This window comes from Stegostoma tigrinum, chromosome 30, assembly GCF_030684315.1.
Source record: "Stegostoma tigrinum isolate sSteTig4 chromosome 30, sSteTig4.hap1, whole genome shotgun sequence".
NCBI lineage: Eukaryota > Metazoa > Chordata > Chondrichthyes > Orectolobiformes > Stegostomatidae > Stegostoma > Stegostoma tigrinum.
In genome coordinates this window covers 28,645,082-28,665,190 of record NC_081383.1, presented here as the reverse complement: position 1 = coordinate 28,665,190, position 20,109 = coordinate 28,645,082, and the positions used below count along the sequence as shown (strand labels likewise).

At 41.0% G+C, this 20,109-nt stretch overlaps 1 protein-coding gene across 1 annotated transcript in view; it reads right to left on the bottom strand.

Annotated features, from left to right (window-relative positions):
• Positions 1-20,109, bottom strand: part of grin3bb (glutamate receptor, ionotropic, N-methyl-D-aspartate 3Bb) — a 73,790-nt gene that overhangs the window by 7,994 nt on the left and 45,687 nt on the right. The window contains exon 4 of the mRNA XM_048559387.2: positions 12,957-13,102. Coding sequence (XP_048415344.1) covers positions 12,957-13,102 — 146 coding nt within the window. The remainder of the gene's footprint in view (positions 1-12,956; positions 13,103-20,109) is intronic.

The window sequence follows — 20,109 nt, the reverse complement described above, 5'->3', positions numbered from 1 at the left end:
AAAAGAAATCTGTTTTCTTTTTAAAAATGATACTGAGTATGTGGTGGTCCAGGACATTAAGCAGCAGCATTTTGGTAAAGTTTACTGTCCAAAATCTGTAGATGGCTTTGAATTTTGAATAAAGTGAAAGGTATCATGGTGAATTATTTGAAATCTTTGATGATGGCTAAACTGAGACAGTTATCAAACAAATTCAAGGTAGAAGGCCAATCAGGATTTTGCAAAGATGAGATGCTTCAAGTGATTATCCAGCATTTAGAACTGAAAGAAGGAAATGTGAATCTAGAGCGTTGTAGCTGGAATTAGCTAAAATACAGTTAGGAATGAAAAAAATAAAACTAGACTGAGAGGGAAAGAAATTGAAAGAATTGAATTAGAAGATAAACAGAAGATAATAGGAATTGAGGAAAGAAAAAAAAGGAAAGTGAAGAGAAAATAAACAAAGGGAGACAGATGGATTCCGAATTGGAAAAGTTACACCAAACAGCCTACTCAGAAATTGAAACAGAAACAATACTATAGTGTTATTACTGGAAAGGCAAAGCATTAATGATGAAAGGACACCACCTAAAGTACCATCTGATGAGGAATGGGCTGTGGTCAATTAGGTCATAGTTCCAAATGAGTATCATGATGAAACTTTACAAGTGGCTTATGGAATTCCAATGGCAGGTCACATAGATGCTGGGAACAAATCAAAAATATTACGATATTTTTAATATTTGCATTACATTAAAATGCAGTCACATTTTGTCAGACATTCCATACATGGCAGATAGTGGAGAAACCCCAATCCTTGATGGAAACTGTACCTTTAATAATGAAACCAGCCTTTGAAGAATCATTCAGCAGGGCCTTAATTGATTGTCTAGGATACCTACCTAAAATCAGGAATGTGAATCAGTATCTTTTCTTCATTATGGATGTTTCAACAAGATTTCCTGAAGTAGTGCCTTTAGGGGAAAGTACTACAAATATGGCAGTGGAAAAGTTAGTTCAATAATTTCAAAGATATGGATTATCCAAAGAAATACAATCAGATCAAGGCTACATTTTTAAGTCACAAATATTCAAATAAATTATGAGTAGTTTGGGAATGAAACAATTTACATCTTTTGCTTATCACACGGGGGGAGGCGTTGGCCTACTGGTATTATCGCTGGACTGTTAATCCAGAGACCTAAATAATGTTCCAGTAACCTGGCATCAAATCCTGCCAGGGCAGATGGTGGAATTTGAATTCAACAAGTATCTGGAATTACGAATAGGTCTGGCCTACATGTGACTCCACACCCACAGCAATGTGGTTGACCCTTAAATGCCCTTTGGGTTATTAGAGATGGGCAATAAATGTTGCCTGGCCAGCAACAGCCTCATCCCATGAATAAAACAAAAACTCACGATTTCAAGGGCCGTTGGAAAAATGGCATCAAATATGGAAATTATGATCACAGCTTATTGTCAAGAATGTCTTAATGATTGGAATAAAGGAATTCCTTTGTTACTATTTGCTATTAGGATTGCTTCTGAGTTCAATTTAGTGCTTATGAACTGAAATATGGGCATAAGGTGAGAGCACCATTTAAACTAATTAAAAAGAACTGGATAAATCAAGGCTCAAAACTTATGCTTCTGCCCATGTTTTGAAGTTAGACAAAAACTGACCAAAATATGTGAAGTGGCTAAAAAAAAGTTGAAGGATGTTCAATGAGCAATGAAAACTAGAGATCATTAAAAAGACCAACTTCTTTTTTTCTCCCTCTGGAGACTGTGTTATTGTTACTATCAGTCCCTGTGGAACCTTTAAAAGAAAGATTCACTGGACTTTATCACATCAAAAAGAAACTCAGGGAGATGAATTGTGTAGTGATTAGTCCAGACAGAAGAAAAATGTCAGTATGTCATGTTATGACAGGGACGACAGTCAGGAAGTAAGCATATTTGTGGTTGTGAAAGAAGTAGCAAGTGAAGTAGAAACATTAGAATAGTTGGAGAATTGGCCAGAAATTTAAAATTCAAATGCTGATACTCCCACAAACAGATTGGAAAACAAGGAGATGCTTAATAGGTTAAGGTAGAATCATGTCTCATCTTCCAGGTGACAAGTGAAATGACTTACAAAGGCTATTAAAGAATGGTATTAACTTGTAGAAATAGGGAAGAGTAAACTGGTTTGTTACTCATGATGTTAATGTAGGGGATGTGCTACCTATAAAACAACTCCCTTACAGAACCAATCCGGAGAGATTATTGCAAGCAAAGGAAGAGTTTAAGTTCATAATGGACAATGACGTCACTGAACCAAGTCATATTAGCTGGAATTCACTTCTTGTGATGGTCCCAAAACCAGACAGGTCACAAAGAGTCTGTATTGATTATCGCTAAGCCAGTGGTAACAAAATTCATATTCCAAGACTGGAGGGCTGCCTTGAATCAATTTGATACACATGATTTGTCACAAAGATAAACTTGCTAAAGGGATATTGACAAGTTTCTTTAATTGACAATACCAAATAACTATTAGCCTTTGTAACACATCACAGATTTTATCAATGCAAATGATTGCTGTTTGGAATCAATAATGCACCAATTATTAACCAATAAAGTTATTGAAGGAATCTGTAATTTTGCGGTTTACTTAGATTGGTTGGTTGCTTTTTAGTCCAACTTGGGAAGAGCATTTACGCCACTCAGCTGAACTAATTGATCAGCTACAAAAGCCAGTTTGGTGATAAATCTGGCTAAGAATAACTTTGCCAAGGCAAAAGTATTTTTTTTTGGCTGCATTGTGGGACAAAGCCAAGTAGCAGCCAGAGAGATGAAAATACAGGCTGTTTTGGATTTTCCCTTGCCAAAAGCAAAATGTGAAATTTTGTCTGTGTTGTCTCGAGTAGATGCTAGTGCAAGTTTTATTTCGAGCTTCAATGCTATTATGACTGCTGAAGAAGGGCAGAAAATTTGACTGGATCCCACAGCGCCAAAGCATGTCTGAAAACTTGAAAGCTATCCTGACAGCAGCCCTGGTTTTAGACATTCTGAATTATGTAAAACCTTTAAAGCTGACTGTTGATGCCAACAACATAAGTGTGGGGATTGTTTTACTATAAGATGATGAGATGGGGATTGAATGACCTATCAGTAATTTTTCAAAGAAACTGGCTGCACACTAGCAGAAGTATTCAACAATTGAAGAGACAATGGGAGGAATCTGATGGGGGCTGAACAATGTAGCAATCACAGAATCTGTGTTAGAATTCAGCGAGATAGCCAATAAAGTCCATCTTGATGTTGGGAGCAACTTGCTGCATCTTTTGTATATTTGTCGAATGGTGAAGTGAGTTTCTTGCTGACAAGCAGCAGGCAATCAATGAAGGACAATTATTGTTTGCCAAATACCTTGTTAACACCATAACTCCCTCAGTAATCTTCAGCTTCCTATCGTACATGTTGAGCAAGCTAGCTATTGAGACCTCTTGATTCTGAAATACAGCAGATACCTGGCAACTTGAGCTACTCACTGACTGTGGGCAGCCTCCATGTTGCTCAGTACCAAACAGCATTCATGGCATGATCAATGGGCACCAGACCACTCATCCACAGACATTGCCATCTGCCTCACGATCATCATGGCAGCTCTCCAATCTACTTACAGGACACTCAGGAAGTATAAACCTGCTTTATAAGGTGGACAGCAAGTAGTGTTGAATGCTGCTTCATGGGCATTTTGTGCACATGTGTAGGCAGCCACCTCATGCAGTGGACCAATTTCACCTCAGGGTTAATCTGTCGTTCTCTTAGTGCTCATTCGCCTGCTTGCTCACAGCATCCCTGCCTTGCTTTGCTGTGCCAATTAAGGCAGTCACATATCCAGGCAGCTTGCCTTTCTGGTCAGCAGTCCTCAGTCAAAGGGGTACACACACTGCTCTGAAGCATCAAGTGTAAAGGCTGCTAAGAAACCCAGAGTGAGCAGGATGAGTGATTAGTGATAATGGGAACTGCAGATGCTGGAGAATCCGAGATAACAAAGTGTGGAGCTGGATGAACACAGCAGGCCAAGCAGCATCACAGGAGCACAAAAGCTGACGTTTCAGGCCTAGATCCGGACAAAGGGTCCAGGCCCGAAATATCAGCTTTTGTGCTTCTGAGATGCTGCTTGGCCTGCTGTGTTCATCCGGCTTCACACTTTGTTATCATGAGCAGGATAAGTATCTGGACTTGTCTGTGAGAGAGAGAGAGCAAAGAGAGAGTAAAGAACAGTACAGCACAGGAGCAGACCCTTCGGCCCGCCAAGCCTGCGCCAAAACATGATGTCTTTCTAAAGTCCTTTTGCATCTACACAAACCTGTCCTTCTATTTTCTGTCTAATTGTGTAGCCTTCATGATGCCTCTTAAACATTGCTATTGTATCCACCTCCACATATCATCTGGCAGTGCATTCCAGACACCTACCATCCTCTGTATAAAATGAAAGTGCCTCTCACATTTTCTTTAAATCCTTTTACCTTAAACCTATGTCATATGTTCATTGTCATTTCTACCCCGGAAAAAAGTCTCCCGCTATCCATTTTATCCATGCCTCTCTGCAATTCTGGAAACTTCTATCAGATTTCCTCTCATCCTTTACGTTCGAGTAAAAACTACCCAAGTTTGTCTAGTCTCTTCTCATATCTAATACTGTCCAAACCAGGCAACATCCTGGTAAACTGTTTCTGTACTCTCTCCATAGCCTCCACATCCTTCTTGCAGTGCAGTAGCCAGAAGACAACACAATATTCCAAATGTGGCCGATCAAAAGTTCTATACAACTGCAACATGATTTGCCAATTTTTATACTCTATGTCTGATTGATGAAGGCAAGCATGCCATTTGCCTTCTTGATCACCTTATCCACTTATGTTCCCTCTGCATTAGACCATAAGAACATAAGACAGAGAAGCAGAAATTAGACCATTTGGTCCATCGAGTCTGCTCGTGGCTGATAAGCTTCTCAACCCCATTTCTCCACTTTCTTCCCATAATCATTGATCCCCTTAACAATCAAGAACCTATCTATCTCTGTCTTAAATTTACTCGAAGACCTGGCTTCACAGTTTTTTTGTGACAAAGAATTCTAAAGATTCACCACTTTCTGGCTGGAGAGGTTTCTCCAAATCTCCGTTCTAGAGGGTCTTGCCTTTACTCTAAGGCTGTGCCCTTGGGTCATCTCTCCTGCTAATGGAAGCATCTTTCCAACGTCCACTCTATACAGGCCTTTCAGTATTCTGTAGGTTTCAATTAGGACCCCCTTCATCCTTCTAAACTCAATTGAGTTGAGACACAGAGTCCTTATATGTTAAAACTTTTATTCCTAGAATCATTCCTGTGAACCTCCTCTGGACCTGCTCCAGGGCCATTACATCCTTCCTGAGATATGAGGTGCAAATTGGTCACGATATTCTAAATGTGGTCTGACCAGAGCCTTATGGAGTCTTGGAAGTACATCGCTTCTTATATATTCTAGTCCTCTCAAAATAAATGCGGATATTGTATTTGCCTTCCTAACTACAGGAAAGTTAACCTTCATCCTGGACTAGGATTCCCAAGTTTCTTTGCACTTCTGATTTCTGAATTTTCTCCCCATTTAACAAATAGTCTATGCCTCTATTTTTCCTACCAAAGTCCATGACCTCTCACTTTCCTATGTTGTATTCCATCTGCCACTTCTTTGCTCACTGCCCTAACCTGTCTAAATCCTTCTACAGCCTCCCTGCCTCCTCAATGCTACCTGTCCCTCCACCTATCTTTATATCATCAGCAAACTTAGCCAGAATGCCCTCAGTTCCTTCATTTAGATCATTAATGTATAAAGTGAAAAGTTGTGGTCCTAACACTGACCCTTGTAGAACACCACTAGTCACCAGCTGCCATCCTGAGAAAGACCCTTTTATCCTTACTGACGGCTTTCTGCTAGACAGCTAATCTTCATTCCATGCTAGCACCTTGCCTCTAATACCATGGACCCTTATCTTCCTCAGAAGCTCCTGTGTGGCACCTTGTAAAAGGTTTCTGGAAGTCCAGGTAGATAACATCCATTGGCTCACCTTTGTCTAACCTGCTTGTTACCCCTCCTCGATGAAGCCCTGCTGACTTTTCCCTATTCTGCCGTGCACTTCCAAGTATTCTGAATTCTCGCTCTTCACAATGGACTCTAAAATATTACCAATGACGCAGGTCAGGCTAATTGGCCTGTAATTTCTTATCTTTTGCCTTACTCCCTTCTTAAACAAGGGGGTTACATTTGCCATTTTCCAGTCCTCTGTGACCCTCCCTGACTCCAGTGATTTCCGAAAGATCATCACTAATTCTCCCACTATCCATTCAGATATCTCCTTCAGAATTCTGGGGTGTAGTTCATCTGGTCCAGGTTATTTATCCACCTGCAGACCTTCAGTTCCTCAGCCATTTCTTTGTTCCCCAACAATACTTCTCCAGCATCATTTTCCAATGGCCCAATGTCCATTCTTGCCTCTCTTTTCCCTTTTATATATCTAAAGAAATTCTTGCAATTTTTTTTACTCATTGGCTAGCTTACCCTTATATTTAATCTTCTCCCTCCTTATTTCCTTTTTAGTTGTCCTCTTTATGCTGTCTCAGGCTTCCCTTATCAGCTATGGTTGCCTTGTCCTCCCTTTTGTATGCTTCTTTTCCCTCGGGATGAATTTTTGCTGCGTCTCCCGAATTACTCCCCGAGACGCCTGCCATTGCTGTTCAACTGTCTTTCCTGCTAGGCTCCTCTCTCAGTCAATTCTGGCCAGTTCCTTATTCGCACCTCTGCAGTTGCCTTAATTGAACTATAATACCATTATATCTGATTCCAGCTTCTCCCTCACAAATTGCAGAGTAAATTATATTATATTATGGTCCCTGCCTCCTAAGGGCTCCTGCACCATAAGCTCCCCAATCAAGCCTGCCTCATTATACATCACTAAATCCAGAATTGCCTCTTCCCTAGTGGGCTCCACCACAAGCTGCTCAAAAAGCAATCTCGTAAAGATTCCACAAATTCCTTTTCTTGTGATCTACTACTGACCTGATTTTCCCAGTCTGCCTGCATATTGACGTCGTCCATGAGCACTATAACCTTGCCTTTCTTACAAGCCTTTTCTATCTCCTTGTGTATCCTGTGCCCCATATCCTGATGACTGTTTGGAGGCTTATACATATCTCCCATTATATGGTTCATTCACTTTTACGGTTCCTTAACTCTACCCACACAGATTCGACATCATCTGACCCTACTTCATTGCACGTCAATGCTACTAAGGATTCTGAGATTTCCTGTATACTTCACTCCTGTATAAGACCTCCCAAAATGCATCATCTCTCATTTGTCCAGATTGAATTCCATCTGTCATTCCTCCACCCAAGTTTCCAGCCTATCTATATTTTGCTGTCTCTCCTGGAGATCCTTCTCACTGACCACAGCTCCTCAAATCCTTATGTCATTCACAAACTTACTAATCAGACTGCCTACATTGTCCTCCAAATGATTTATATACGTCACAAAAAAGGGGGCCCCAGCACTGATCCCTGCGGAACACCACTGGTTTCTGAGGAAGGGTCACCGGACCCGAAATGTCCTTCACAGACGCTGCCAGGCCTGCTGAGCTTTTCCAGAAACTTTGCTTTTGTTCCAAGATTCACAGTATCCACAGTTCTTTTGTTTTTTACCACTTGTCACAGATCTCCAGTCAGTAAAAATACACTTCCACTGCGACTCTCTGCCTTCTATCATTAAGCGCAGTTCTGTATTCATCTTATCAGTTCACCACAGATCCCATGTGTCCTCACTGTCTGTATCAGCCTGCCATGAAGGACCTTGTCAAAGGCCTTGCTACCAACATCTATCACCCTGCCCTCATCAATCATCGTTGTCACTTTCTCAAAAAGCTCAATCAAGTTTCTGGGACATGACCTTCTCCACACAAAGTCATGCTGCCTATTGCTAATAGCTCCATATTTTTCCAAATGCGAGTAAATCCTATCCTGTCCTGAGAGGGAAGCAGCTGCAGGGCCCACTGATGTGAAGCCCTTTAGAGGGAAATAACATTACATACAGACCCCTGTGGGGTCGTGAGCCACCAGCCATCTTAATGCATTTGCTCCGTGCCCCAAACATTACTGATGACATCATTCACACCAGCATTTCTAACACAGAGGGAGGGAAACAATAGAGATGTTTTCGGACAGGGGTCAACGGTGTCAGCAGGACCCATTGCCCTGTATATACTTCTTGTTCTTCTTGCTTCCACATGCTGCAGCAGTTCTGAATACAGACATCGTACACGTGGGACATGAAGTTAGCCATCATGCTGGCACAGTTACATTCAGGGCTACACAGAGATTTGAACTAACAGATGTAGAGTAACAGCGTTCAAATTTATTAAAAAAAATGAGACATCCTGTGTTGTGCATTGTCACATATGCCACATAGTGTCCTCAATAGGTTTTCTTCATCTTCTTCCTCTCACTATCTCTTCCTTTTGGTGGACACTCTGGTTTTGTTGCTGGGGAGGAGAGAGCCTGCTCAGCAGCACAGCTCACTAGCCCTGGAGTTCTGGTCAGGTGACCCTGACATGTTTGTGTCTGGACAGGCCGGGCATGCAGAGAGTCTTCTTTTAGAGCAAGTTAACCTTCTTCAGCTTCAACTCTGAATAATCAGTGTGGGACAGATAGGGTGAAGGTGAGGGCCCAGTCACCTCAAGAGTTTCCTGAGAAGAGAGTTCTCAGGGGCTGAGATAACAAGGTGTAGAGCTGGATGAACATGGCAGATCAAGCAGCATCAGAGGAGCAGGAAGGCTGATGTTTCGGGCCTAGAACCTTCTTCATCCAGCTCTACTCCTTGTTATCTCAGATTCTCCAGCATCTGCAGTTCCTACCATGCCTTCTCAGGGGCTTGTGCTTTGCTGGTTGGGTGCCTCCTGGGACATCCCTGTTTCCTTGTGTGGAACGAGCACCTGGAGTGCAGGCCAGATTCTCGAGCCCAGTCATGATGCCTGAGGACCAGTGGCTGAGGTCATGGAGTACAAGTGTGTACACCTCGCCAGCAGATCCTGAGGTTGCAGCACTTACCTCTCCATGGCAGTCACCAACCTGTCCATAGAGGCAGATGGACAGCTACATGCATAGCTGCATTCCCGCAGCCTCTGGACAATGTGGACCAATGCATGCACTGCTGCTGCTGCTCTGTCCCTCACAGTGCATTTGGACAAAGTCCCTGATTGCTGACACTGCTGGACTCTCTCCACTCTCAGGCTGGTGTCTGTATTCTCTGAGTGCCAGGAGCATGGGTATTTCTTCCTTATCCAGCTCCTGAACTGTCACAATGAAGGTGTTCACCAGATTGTGCTTCCCAGCTTTCTAAGCCTGACCTTCCCTCTGAGGGCTCAGTATCTGAGATCCTTGGGGAGGTCGGGAGTGCAGGAGGCAGCTTTGCAGATGCTCACTCTGGGGCCTCCTCATCCTCATGCTCAGAGGTCAAGAGGGTTACTGCTGGAAGAACTGTCCATTTCTCTACAGAAATGGTGGACATCCTGCTGGTACCTGTGAGACAAAAGAGAGAGAAGGTGACACAGTCACTTGTGTGAAGTGGTGTACAATGATTGTCACTGACTGCGGGGTTACTGCAAGCATTGCAGTGAAATTAAGAAGGACACTCACTTGGTTGGTGGGACATGGATGCCTCAGCATCCCACGGTCTTCTCCTGCAAGGGTCAGGATTTTCTCCTCATAGGAAATGAGGAGTTCTATGTTAGGTAATGCTCCATTCATCCTCCTGCAATGAGAGAAAGACCAGTGAGTCTCACATCAGTGGGAGGGAAACTATCAGAGAAAATTCTGAAGGAGAGCATTAACTGCCATCTGGAGAGGCAAGGTTTGATCAGGGATTGTCGGCATGGCTTTGTCAGAGGGAGGTCATGTCCAACAAATTTGATTGAATTTTTCAAGGAGGTAATCAGGTGTACAGTTGAGGCTAATGCAGTTGATGTAATTTGTATGGATTTCAGCAAAGTCTTCAACAAGGTCCCACTTGAGAGATTGATAAAGAAGGTAAAAGTACATGGGATACTGGGTAACTTGAGAAGTTCAATCTAAAATTGACTGACTGGTAGGAGACAGGGTGTGGTAGTTGAAAGCTGTTTATGTGACTAGAGGCTGATGTCTAGTGGCATACCACAGGGTTTCTGGATTTCTTATTTTACATAATATAAATAAACAATGTGGCTGACCATATAGGGGATGGTAAATATATATGTGGATGACACAAAAATTAGCCAAGTAGCTAATAGTGTGGATGAGGGTCTTGGGCTACAGGAGAATATGGATGGATTGGTCAGAAGAACAGAACAGTGGCAGATGGAATTTAAAATGGATAAGTATGAGCTGAAGCACTTTGGAAGCAGTAAAGGGCAAGGGACTATCAATGAATGGCAAGACACTAGGAAACTCAGAGGAACAGAGGGATCCTGGAGTGCTTGCCTGCAGATCCCTGAAGATGGCAGGACAGGTTAATAGGGTAGTTAGGAAGGCATATGGAACACTAGTCTTTGTCAGTCATGACATAGATTATAAGAGCAGGGAGGTAATGTTGGAGCTGTACAGGACTTTGGTTAAGCCACAGTATAAGAATGATATGGCTGCACCCGAGGAAGTGCAGAGGAGATTCACCAGGATGTTGCCTGGGATGGAGCATTTCAGCAATGAAGAGAGGCTGGGCAAGCTTGGGTTGTTTTCTTTAGAGCAAAGAATGCTAAGAGGGGATCTGATTGAGGATATAAGTTTATAAGCACAGGCAGAGTGGATGGAAAACAGCTTAGTTTAAAGGTTAATAATAAGGGAGCACAACTTCTGGATGAAAAACAGGAGGCTTTAAAGGGGTTTGGAGGAAAACCTTTTCACACAGAGGGTGGTGGGATCTGGAATGCACTGTCTGGGAGGACACTAGAAGGGGAAAACCTCACAGCCTTTAAAAAGTATGTGAATGAACATTTGGAATATTGAGGCAATAGGTCAAGTGCTGGAAAGTGGGATGAGTGTCAATAGGTCAGTGGAGACTTGGTGGATTGAAGTGCCTCTTCTGTTCTGCAGGGGACTGTGAGAGGGATTGGGTGAAGACAAAATAGGTGGCATTGTTGTTACTGTTGGTGCAAGTGAGGCCCTCCTGGCGAGGTGTTCAGAGGGAGTTAGTAGACTGCACAAAGAGCATGCAAGGTTAGTAGCATTGGAGGTTGAGTGGAGTAAACAAGAGTGCATGAGAGAAAATGTTTCATGCAATAATGAGAGATTGGTTGAGCATGAACCTTGTTAAGAGATTGGTGTGGGAGCATGTATAGAGTGAGTGTGATGTTGCAGAAAGAAGATTGGTACTTACCCTAGTAGAGTACAACAGGTCATTGACATTTTTCTGGCGCTGCTGAACATGCTCTGCACTGTGGAGATGGCACTGACCTTGAGTGGCAACCTCAGATCTGGCTGGCAGGGTCTGGTGGCATGTCCTCCTCTGTTGGTCCTCCAGGATAAAGTCAATGTGATCACAATCCTTTGGTTTTTCTTTCAGAAACTTTTGGCACTAGAACTTATGACTGTTTCAACAAAGCTTAATTCTCTAACCATGTAATTTGAAACTTACTCACACGTTGGTGAAAGAAAACGTGGACTCCTTATTGCGAGCACGTGTGAAAGACACTAAGTGATGTGGTGCAGCTGAACCAATATAAAATAAGGTTGCTGTATAACTCACTGTACGTTTAATGTCAACATATTATTATTGTTAATGTAGCATAAAAGTACCGTTAAGTTGTTCTATAAACAATAGAAATGTTTCTAAAATTACATTTACATTCTTCCTTGGGGGTGTGGTGAAGGAGGGTACATGGTGTGAGGTGTGTTTATGGATATTTAAATATAATTTTTTGGGGATTTTTGAATTTTGAACTAGTGGTATATTGATTCTCTCTGTGTCTGAAAGGATCCAATGATTAGCTTGTCAGTGTTCCTGTAGTCATGGTAATTTCTTTTAAAATACAGTGTGAGAGGGGAACCTTTTTGAGAGTAATGAGGATTTATTTATGATGAGAAAGTTAACGAGTGAACAAGGTAAACATTGTAGCATTTTAAGCTTTCAGATACAAGATTCTGTAATTGTTGTTTTGGGTTTAGAGAAAATCACACATAGCTGGATAAAAAAAGTTTTTGAGATTTAGTTTGGTCATTCTGCAGAAGAATTGGCTAAAGCTAAATGTGTAAAACAGTTGCTCCCACAAAAGGGAGGTAGTTTATGACTGTGAAGGAAGTGTGTAAAGAGGTTAGTTTAAAAGCTCCAGACCAGAAGAGTTTGGTCAGAACCCTGAAGGGGTTATGTGAAACTAGGAAGATCTATACTCAGATATGTGATGAATCAAACTAGAGGCTATCAGATTCTTGTGATCACCAATTGAAGCCTTAACTAAGTTGAATCGTACATGAAATGGAGAAGGCACTACTTTCTGGTGTGAGTACAGTAAGTAAGTATTTTGGGATTAATGGGATCTTTTTACCATGTGCTTCAAAACCTTTCAATGTGTTATATGTAAATAGTTTGGTTTATTCTATCTTATCTTTATTTTGTTCACATAGTTCAGTTTTATAATAAATCTGAATCTGTAACATTGCAGTTTGATTTTCACCATCTTCAAACACCTCATTAAACCAAGAAAACAAAATATAATCTATCAAGCCAGATTTCAGTCTGGGATCTGACTTGTCCTGTACTAACATCATCTGAAAAAAATAATCGGAACCTCTTATCAGAGCACTGTAAATCTGCAATGTACATTTATTTTTGAGTTCAGTCAAAGGATTGCTTTACATGCCTGTGCATACAAATGCCGCACCATTATTGACACATTATGTTGTAATTGCTTTGTCATTTTGCTTACTTCAGATGTGCTACTCCATCCAATGTAGTCGGAACATTGAACCGTCTTGTGTATTCATGCATCTCAGGAAAACTCATCTTCATGTAGTCCTCAGCACTGCTCTCTCGCACTGTTCCGAAGCGGAAACCCTGAGATGGATGATGAAGCTAAACAACGTGTATAACGAAACTAAATTAAATTTGGAAAAGTAATGCATAACAATTTATAATTATCTTGTCTTTAATGTGACAAAACATCCCAAGTGGACACATCTTATTTTAAGAAAGGATCATAGAATGGTTGGATTCCTATAGTGCAGAAAGAAGCCATTCAACCCATTGAGTGTCCACTGAGGCCCTGAAGAGCATCCCACTCAGACCCAGCCACCCACCCTATCCCCATAACCCCTGCATTTACCCGGGCTAATCCACTATGTCCAATTTTCTCAGGTATTGTAAAACAAACTGTGAGACACAAACTGCATAAGGGAATATTAGGTCAAATGATCAAATGCTTGGTAAAAGAGGGAGGATTGAAACAGTGCTTGAAAGGAAGATTACAATGTAGAGAGGTAGAGGTGGAGGGTTGTAAGGAGGAAATTTCAGCGCCTGGAGCTTTCTGAAGACATGGCCATCAGTGGTGAAGCATTTACAATAGTGGGTGCTCCAAAGACCAGAGCTCAAATTTCTCAGGGTGTTATTGTGCTCCAGAAGATCGCAGCACTAGGGAGGATGAGGACAAGGAGGGATTCGAAAATAGACTTGAGAATTTCAAAATCAAGATGTTACTCACCTGAAAGTCAATGCAAGTACATAGAGGGATGGGGCTTTCTGTGACAAAGACAGCAGAATTTTAGATGACCTCAAGTTTATGGAGGGTAGAATATGGGGAATCAGACAAAAGGGTTTTGGAATAGTTAAATCTAGAGGTAAAAACAAGAATTCATTAAGGTTACAGCAGCAGATAAACTGAGACAGGAGTGAAATTGGACAATGTTACAAAGATGAAAATAGACAGCCCTAATGATGCTTTGAATTTAGAATTGGAACTTCATCTTGCAATTGACATGACACCAAGTCTGGAAACAGACTTGATTAATCACAGACTGTTGTGAGGAGAGGGAGAGAGAAGTTGGTAGCTCAGGAAGAGCGTTTGAAGCAAAACTGAAACAATGGCTTCAAGTCATCTCAAAAATTTATTTTGAGTGATTTTCTGCTCATCAAATACTTTCATGTATTACTTTCAATTCCCTTCTTATATTTTCTTCATATATCTCTGCAACCTCTGCGGTTAATGTTTATGTTCCATTTCTTTGTCCATAAACATAGAAACATAGAAGATTGGAGCAGGAGGACGCCATTCAGCCCTTCGAGCATGCTCCACCATTCTTCACGGTCATGGCTGATCATCAAGCTCAATAGCCTAATCCTGCTTTCTCCCCATAATCTTTGAGCCCATTCACCCCAAGTGCCATATCTAGTTGCCTCTTGAATACGTTCAATGCTCTGGTATCAACTACTTCCTGTGGTAATGAATTCCACAGGCTCACCACTCTTTGGGTGAAAAAATGTCTCCTCGTCTCCGTCCTAAATTGCCTACCCCGATCCTCATACTGTGACCCCCAGTTCTGGACACATGCACCATTGGGAAAATCATCCCTGCATCTACCCTGCCTAGTCTTGTTAGAATTATATAAGTGTCTATGAGATCCCCCTTCATTTGTCTGAACTCCAGCGAAAACAATCCCAACCTAGTCAATCTCTCCTCATATAGTAGACCCACCATCCCCGAAGTCAGCCTGGTAAACCTTCGCTGCACTCCCTCGAGAGCAAGAGCATCCTTCCTCAGAACTGGAGATCAAGAATTGCATACACTTTTCCAGGTCCTGTATAAGTGCAACAACATATCCCTGCTCCTGTACTCGAAACCTCTCACAATGAAGGCCAACATACCATTTGCCTTCTCACCGCCTGCTGCACCAGCATGCTTACCTTCTGTAACTGGTGCACAAGGACACCAAGGTCCCATTGCACACTCTCATATTCCAATTTACAGCCATCCAGGTAGTAATCTGCCTTCTTGTCTTTGTATCTCAAAAAGTAAAATGGATTTCAAAAAAAATTGATACACAGTTATTGTTTGGCCCAAGGAAAAGTTCTTTTTTAAGCATTGAATCCTTGAAGTTTTAAAGGTCATGTTGACATTGAAAGATAAGCAAATTGATATTTTAGAGTGTGCTGATCTCAGTCACCATGGTGAGATTTGACACAGCTTTCAAAACAGGAGCTGACAGAGCAGGTTGTTGGATGTGGATTGGCCCAAAGTCTCTTCAGCGAGATTTAATTTTAAAGTTATGGAGCATTAACCAGACAGGGAAGGCTCAAGGAAGAACTGTGTATTTGTAACAATATTGTGTTAAAACAGCACGGTGGAGGAATGCTTTCTAGCTGAGCATACTCTCCATTTGTTTCTTCTGAAACTGATGACAATTATCAGATTTGACCCACATTAATTGGAGAACATTCAGTTGTCTTGAATTCTCAATCAGAAGTCACATGACGCCAGGTTATAGTCTGACAGATTTATTTGAAATCATAAGCTTTTGAAGCACTGCCCCTTTGTTGGGTTGCGCCAGTTCAACTCCAGCTCCTCCACATCTTGATTTCCCAGTAACATTGAAAAGAGTTTGGGAGGGCTGGGGGCAGATTTAATGATTGAATTCCTAATTTTATTCATCCATATTTCTAAGTGAGAAACTCTCAAAATTTCTAACCTCTATTTGGCTGCAGCTGTTGCTTTTGTATTCTAAACATCTTTCAGAAGCATAGGAAGCTGTTCACTTCATTGTGTCTATGCTGGGTGCTTACCAGAACAATTCAACCAGCCCCAGTCCTTTGCCTTTAGCTTCATAGTCCTGTAACTGTTTTTTCTCTGATAATTATCCAAATTTTCTTTTGAAGAGCAGTAATTGAACTTTCCTCCACCTTACTCTAAGACAGTGCATTCCAGAACCACACACCGTGTAAAACATTACTTTCCTCATGTCATCATTACATCTTTTGCCAATCACTGAAGTTAGTGCCCATGGTTCTTGGTTCTTCAATAAATAGGAAAAGTTTATCTCCAGCTATTCTTATCAGAATCTTCTTGGTTTTGAGTGTTTCTATTAAATCTCCTTTTAATCTTCTTAAAAGAGAACAGGTCCAGATAACCAATTAATTCAAATAACTGAATCTTTTCATCCCTGGAATCACCTTTATAATTTTTTTCTGCACCTTCTCCAATGCCTTTGCATCCTTCCTAAAGTGTGATGTTCAGAAGTGCACAATACTCCATCTGAGACCAAACCAATGATTTTAAAGGACCACCACTACTTCTATGTCACTATTGGCAAAGCCCAAGATCCCAAACACTTTATTCACAGATTTTTCAACCTTCCATGTTGCTCCTCCAACCCATTTAGATTTGTATTCTTCAATTTATATTGCCTTTCCTTGTTCTGTCATCAAATTAAATCAATTCACAATTATTTGCGTTAAATTTCACCTGCCACACACGTCCACCCATTCGCTAACCTTGCTATGTTCCTACTTGATGCACACTGTTGGCGTGCTCATAATTTGCATTACTTCCAAATTTTGCTAATTCTGCAACTTTATGAAGTTGTGCCCAGTACTTCTAGTTTGAGGCCATTAATATAGTTCAGGGAAAGCAATAATGCTAGCACCAGGGAAACCCATGCTATTCCAGCCCAAAACAAAACAACTGCTCAATACTACACTGCAACTGTTCCCAATACCCCTTTTAGCCCATGTTTTATTTGGCACCTTATCAAACATCTTTGAGGCTCCCATATACATTACAGCAAGTATTACCTTCATAAAATCTTTCTAAAACCAAAAAACTCAAAAGGACTGCAACAAATTTGAGCATAGCTCACTCTTACAAGGAGTAATGTGAGAATGACCAGATAATCTGATTTAGAGATGTTGACTGAGGTATAAACATTGGGCAGGAGATCAGTAAGAACTTCCCTGCTTTTAACAACTTGGGTTTATACAGCATCTTTACTGATAGAAGTAAGGAAAGCAGAGATCGAGCCAAGAAAAGGTCTATTAGGAAGTTCATTTGTCAAACTGAATGAGTGACTATCATAGTGTGAACAGACACTGATGGAAAGTAGTGCCATGTAAAGTAGACAGGTCTCACACCATGCGCCCGTGAAGGTTAAACTAAATAAATCAATGATACTAGCTCAAGACATGACTTTTTAAAATTAACTTCCTTTTTTTTATTTTCATGTATTATTCCCATTGATTAAATTTCAGGTTTTTACAAAATGTTGAACTCCTGAAAGCTATGGCAATGTGTCAAGACTAGTGTACAATCACTTTTGTACTTGTGGGAGACAGTAAATCCAGGGACATGTTTGGAATCTCCTACCCCACTTCTCTAACGTACCCTCAGCAAAACCCAGTTAACAATGGCAGAAACCCTAAGAAAATTCCGTTGACATCAAGCAAACTATTCACTCCCTGACAGAGTTTGATATGAGGTAATGCTGTTTGCTGTAGATAATGTTACTCCCTTCTGGCTTCGCACTGAGTACAGCCATAACTCATATCTGGTACAAAGGCACCTCTAAAACGCACCTACTCAGTCTGACACTTCAGACAGTTTATTAGCTTTCCTGCTTGCAATCTGAAACATTAACAATTTACCAGTCATAGAGTGGAGCTCTGTCCTCTTTTGTTCATTGCCTCCCATCATATTGAACTTACAAGTCTTATCGTTGGTGAGAATTTTTTTCCCATGGTCTATTGAATGTTATGTCTGCAGTCTTTCTCAGTCCTACATCCCATCCAATGGTCATCAGTCTCCAGCTCCGGATCCTCCTCCAATCTCTAGTCCACTATTAGTTGCCTCCACTCTGCTCCTAGAGGTCCATCACTGAGCAATTCTAATTCTCACACTTCCATTAAAAATGTACACAAATCTGTAACTTCAACTTCATTGTCTCTCCCACGACTGCTCAATATCTTTTCCTTCCCCAAGCATACAATCATCAATGATCTCGGTGTCCTTTCAATTCTTCCCTCTTCCACAATGAGTTTTCATTCCACCACCATCAGCAAAATGTGTCTTCGTGCATGTAGACCTGTAGTCTCAAATTCCAATCCCAAATCTTTTCATCTATTTACCTCTCTCTTTTCTGCTTCAAAAGGCTCGCTAAAACATACTGTTTTAGCTTTTTGGCACCCTATCTTCTCATATGTCTCAGTGTCCAAGTTCACTTGATAACACTCTTGTGAAGCACTTGGGAATATTTCATTAGGTTAAAGGTGCCATATAAAATCAAGTTGTTATTGAATGGCTAGTCATCAAGTCATATATTAGCACATGAGCAAATATGGAAGATAGCCTACAATGAGAGACAAGAAGAATGACAATCTGATGCAAGCATTGAATAATCAGAGAATGAAAGAGGTACATGCTTTGAATCGGTCTGCTGTCTAAGTTGTTCTAAAATTAAAGTTGGCCTCTTACTGAAGGTCAATAAAATCTGTCAGCCAGGGAGCATTAATCATAATTGGAATTTGTTACTGACTTGGAAAGTATTGGTCAATTTATAATGATACTGAGCATTGAAGAGCATCAGTAAATTTTGTTTAATAAATAATACATAAACTAAAATGCAGAGAGACAAATCAGACTTCCAACAAATGCCGCCGGCAAATCTTTAGTTCTTTCCAACCAAACTGGAGAGATGATACAAAATTAATCAGACTGATAAATGACGGTCATCTTCAGGATGCCAGGCAGAATAAAACAATTCTGCATTCCAGTTATTTGCCTCTGATTTTCATGTTTGCAGGTTCCCGGATTTGTTTGTCGGATGCTGTGTTACTGCTCCAAGATCAAACAGTTATTTGATTCTGGTAGGTGTCACAACGTGGTCTGATTGTGCCATTGTCCAGCATCCATAGTTATACCTATTGTGTGTTAGCCTTTAGCTTAGTTGGCTGCACCCTCAACTCCTGAGTCAGAGATCGTGGTCTCAAATCCTATTTTTCAGCATATGACCCAGCTGCTGTCTTTTCACACGTTATTGGGTATAGGTGGGAGTGTGGATTTGAGTTGATAATCAGGTCAGCCATGGTCTTATTAAATGACAGAGTAGGTTAGAATGGGCCTAAAAGCCTGCTCCTGCTCCAAATACATATAAGAATTTTCCATCTGTGGGCATTGGCCAGCCATCAGCAATAAGGCCACTGGCTGCTTTCCTTTCTCTTCCATTTATGGCCCAATGCACAGAGGCCAATTGAAACAAAGCACTGATGCCTAGCTATAATCAATTAGCTCAGATGAGCCAGCAAGATAACATTCTGTGCAGCTCTTTGCAGTCTGGCTAACTCTCAATTTTCCAATCTCTGTCTGTTAAATATTTAAAAATCAATTTAAGAAAAGAGCTGTGTATCGAGGCAGCAGTCAACCTCTGTCATAGTTTATGAAATCTGCTGCTAGTGTGCATCATAACAAAGCTGTTTATCATCCTAAATCTATTACACTGATATTTCTGTCATCCTTCATTGTCCCCGCAGTGCTGTTTTGCACAACTCTGGGACCAGGATTCAAACCTAGCCAAGACTAGACATTCAGGTTGTATCAAAGGATTGCAGAGGGTTAATAAGACTACTACTCTGGGGTTTATCACCACATGACCCACCTAGGCATTTTCACCCTCACACCCTCAATATTCCTCTTTTTCAAACACTGACCTAATTCCCTTTGTATTATTCCAATATTAACAATGGTTTAAGGCTGAGATAGCACATACTTACCACCATCTGCCTAAAGAAATTTGTTTTAACCTTTGCTTTAATATTTTGGCATAAATGATCAATCACTGACCAGTGTAAACAATCACAACTTATCCTAAATATTCATAGTCCTGAGACCATTTTGTAACTTTTTAACCTTTAGCTCAAAATGCTCAACTTTTCAATGCTTTCATAATTATAATCTCTTATTTCTATGACACCAACACACCCCTTTCTTCCCCAGTGCTTCTCAATCCTCCTGCTAAATGGTGCCTGCTAATTGTTCACAGTACTTCAATAATGTCCTTGTCTGACATGCACAAATTCAATATTCCTGCCTTGTTTTAATTATC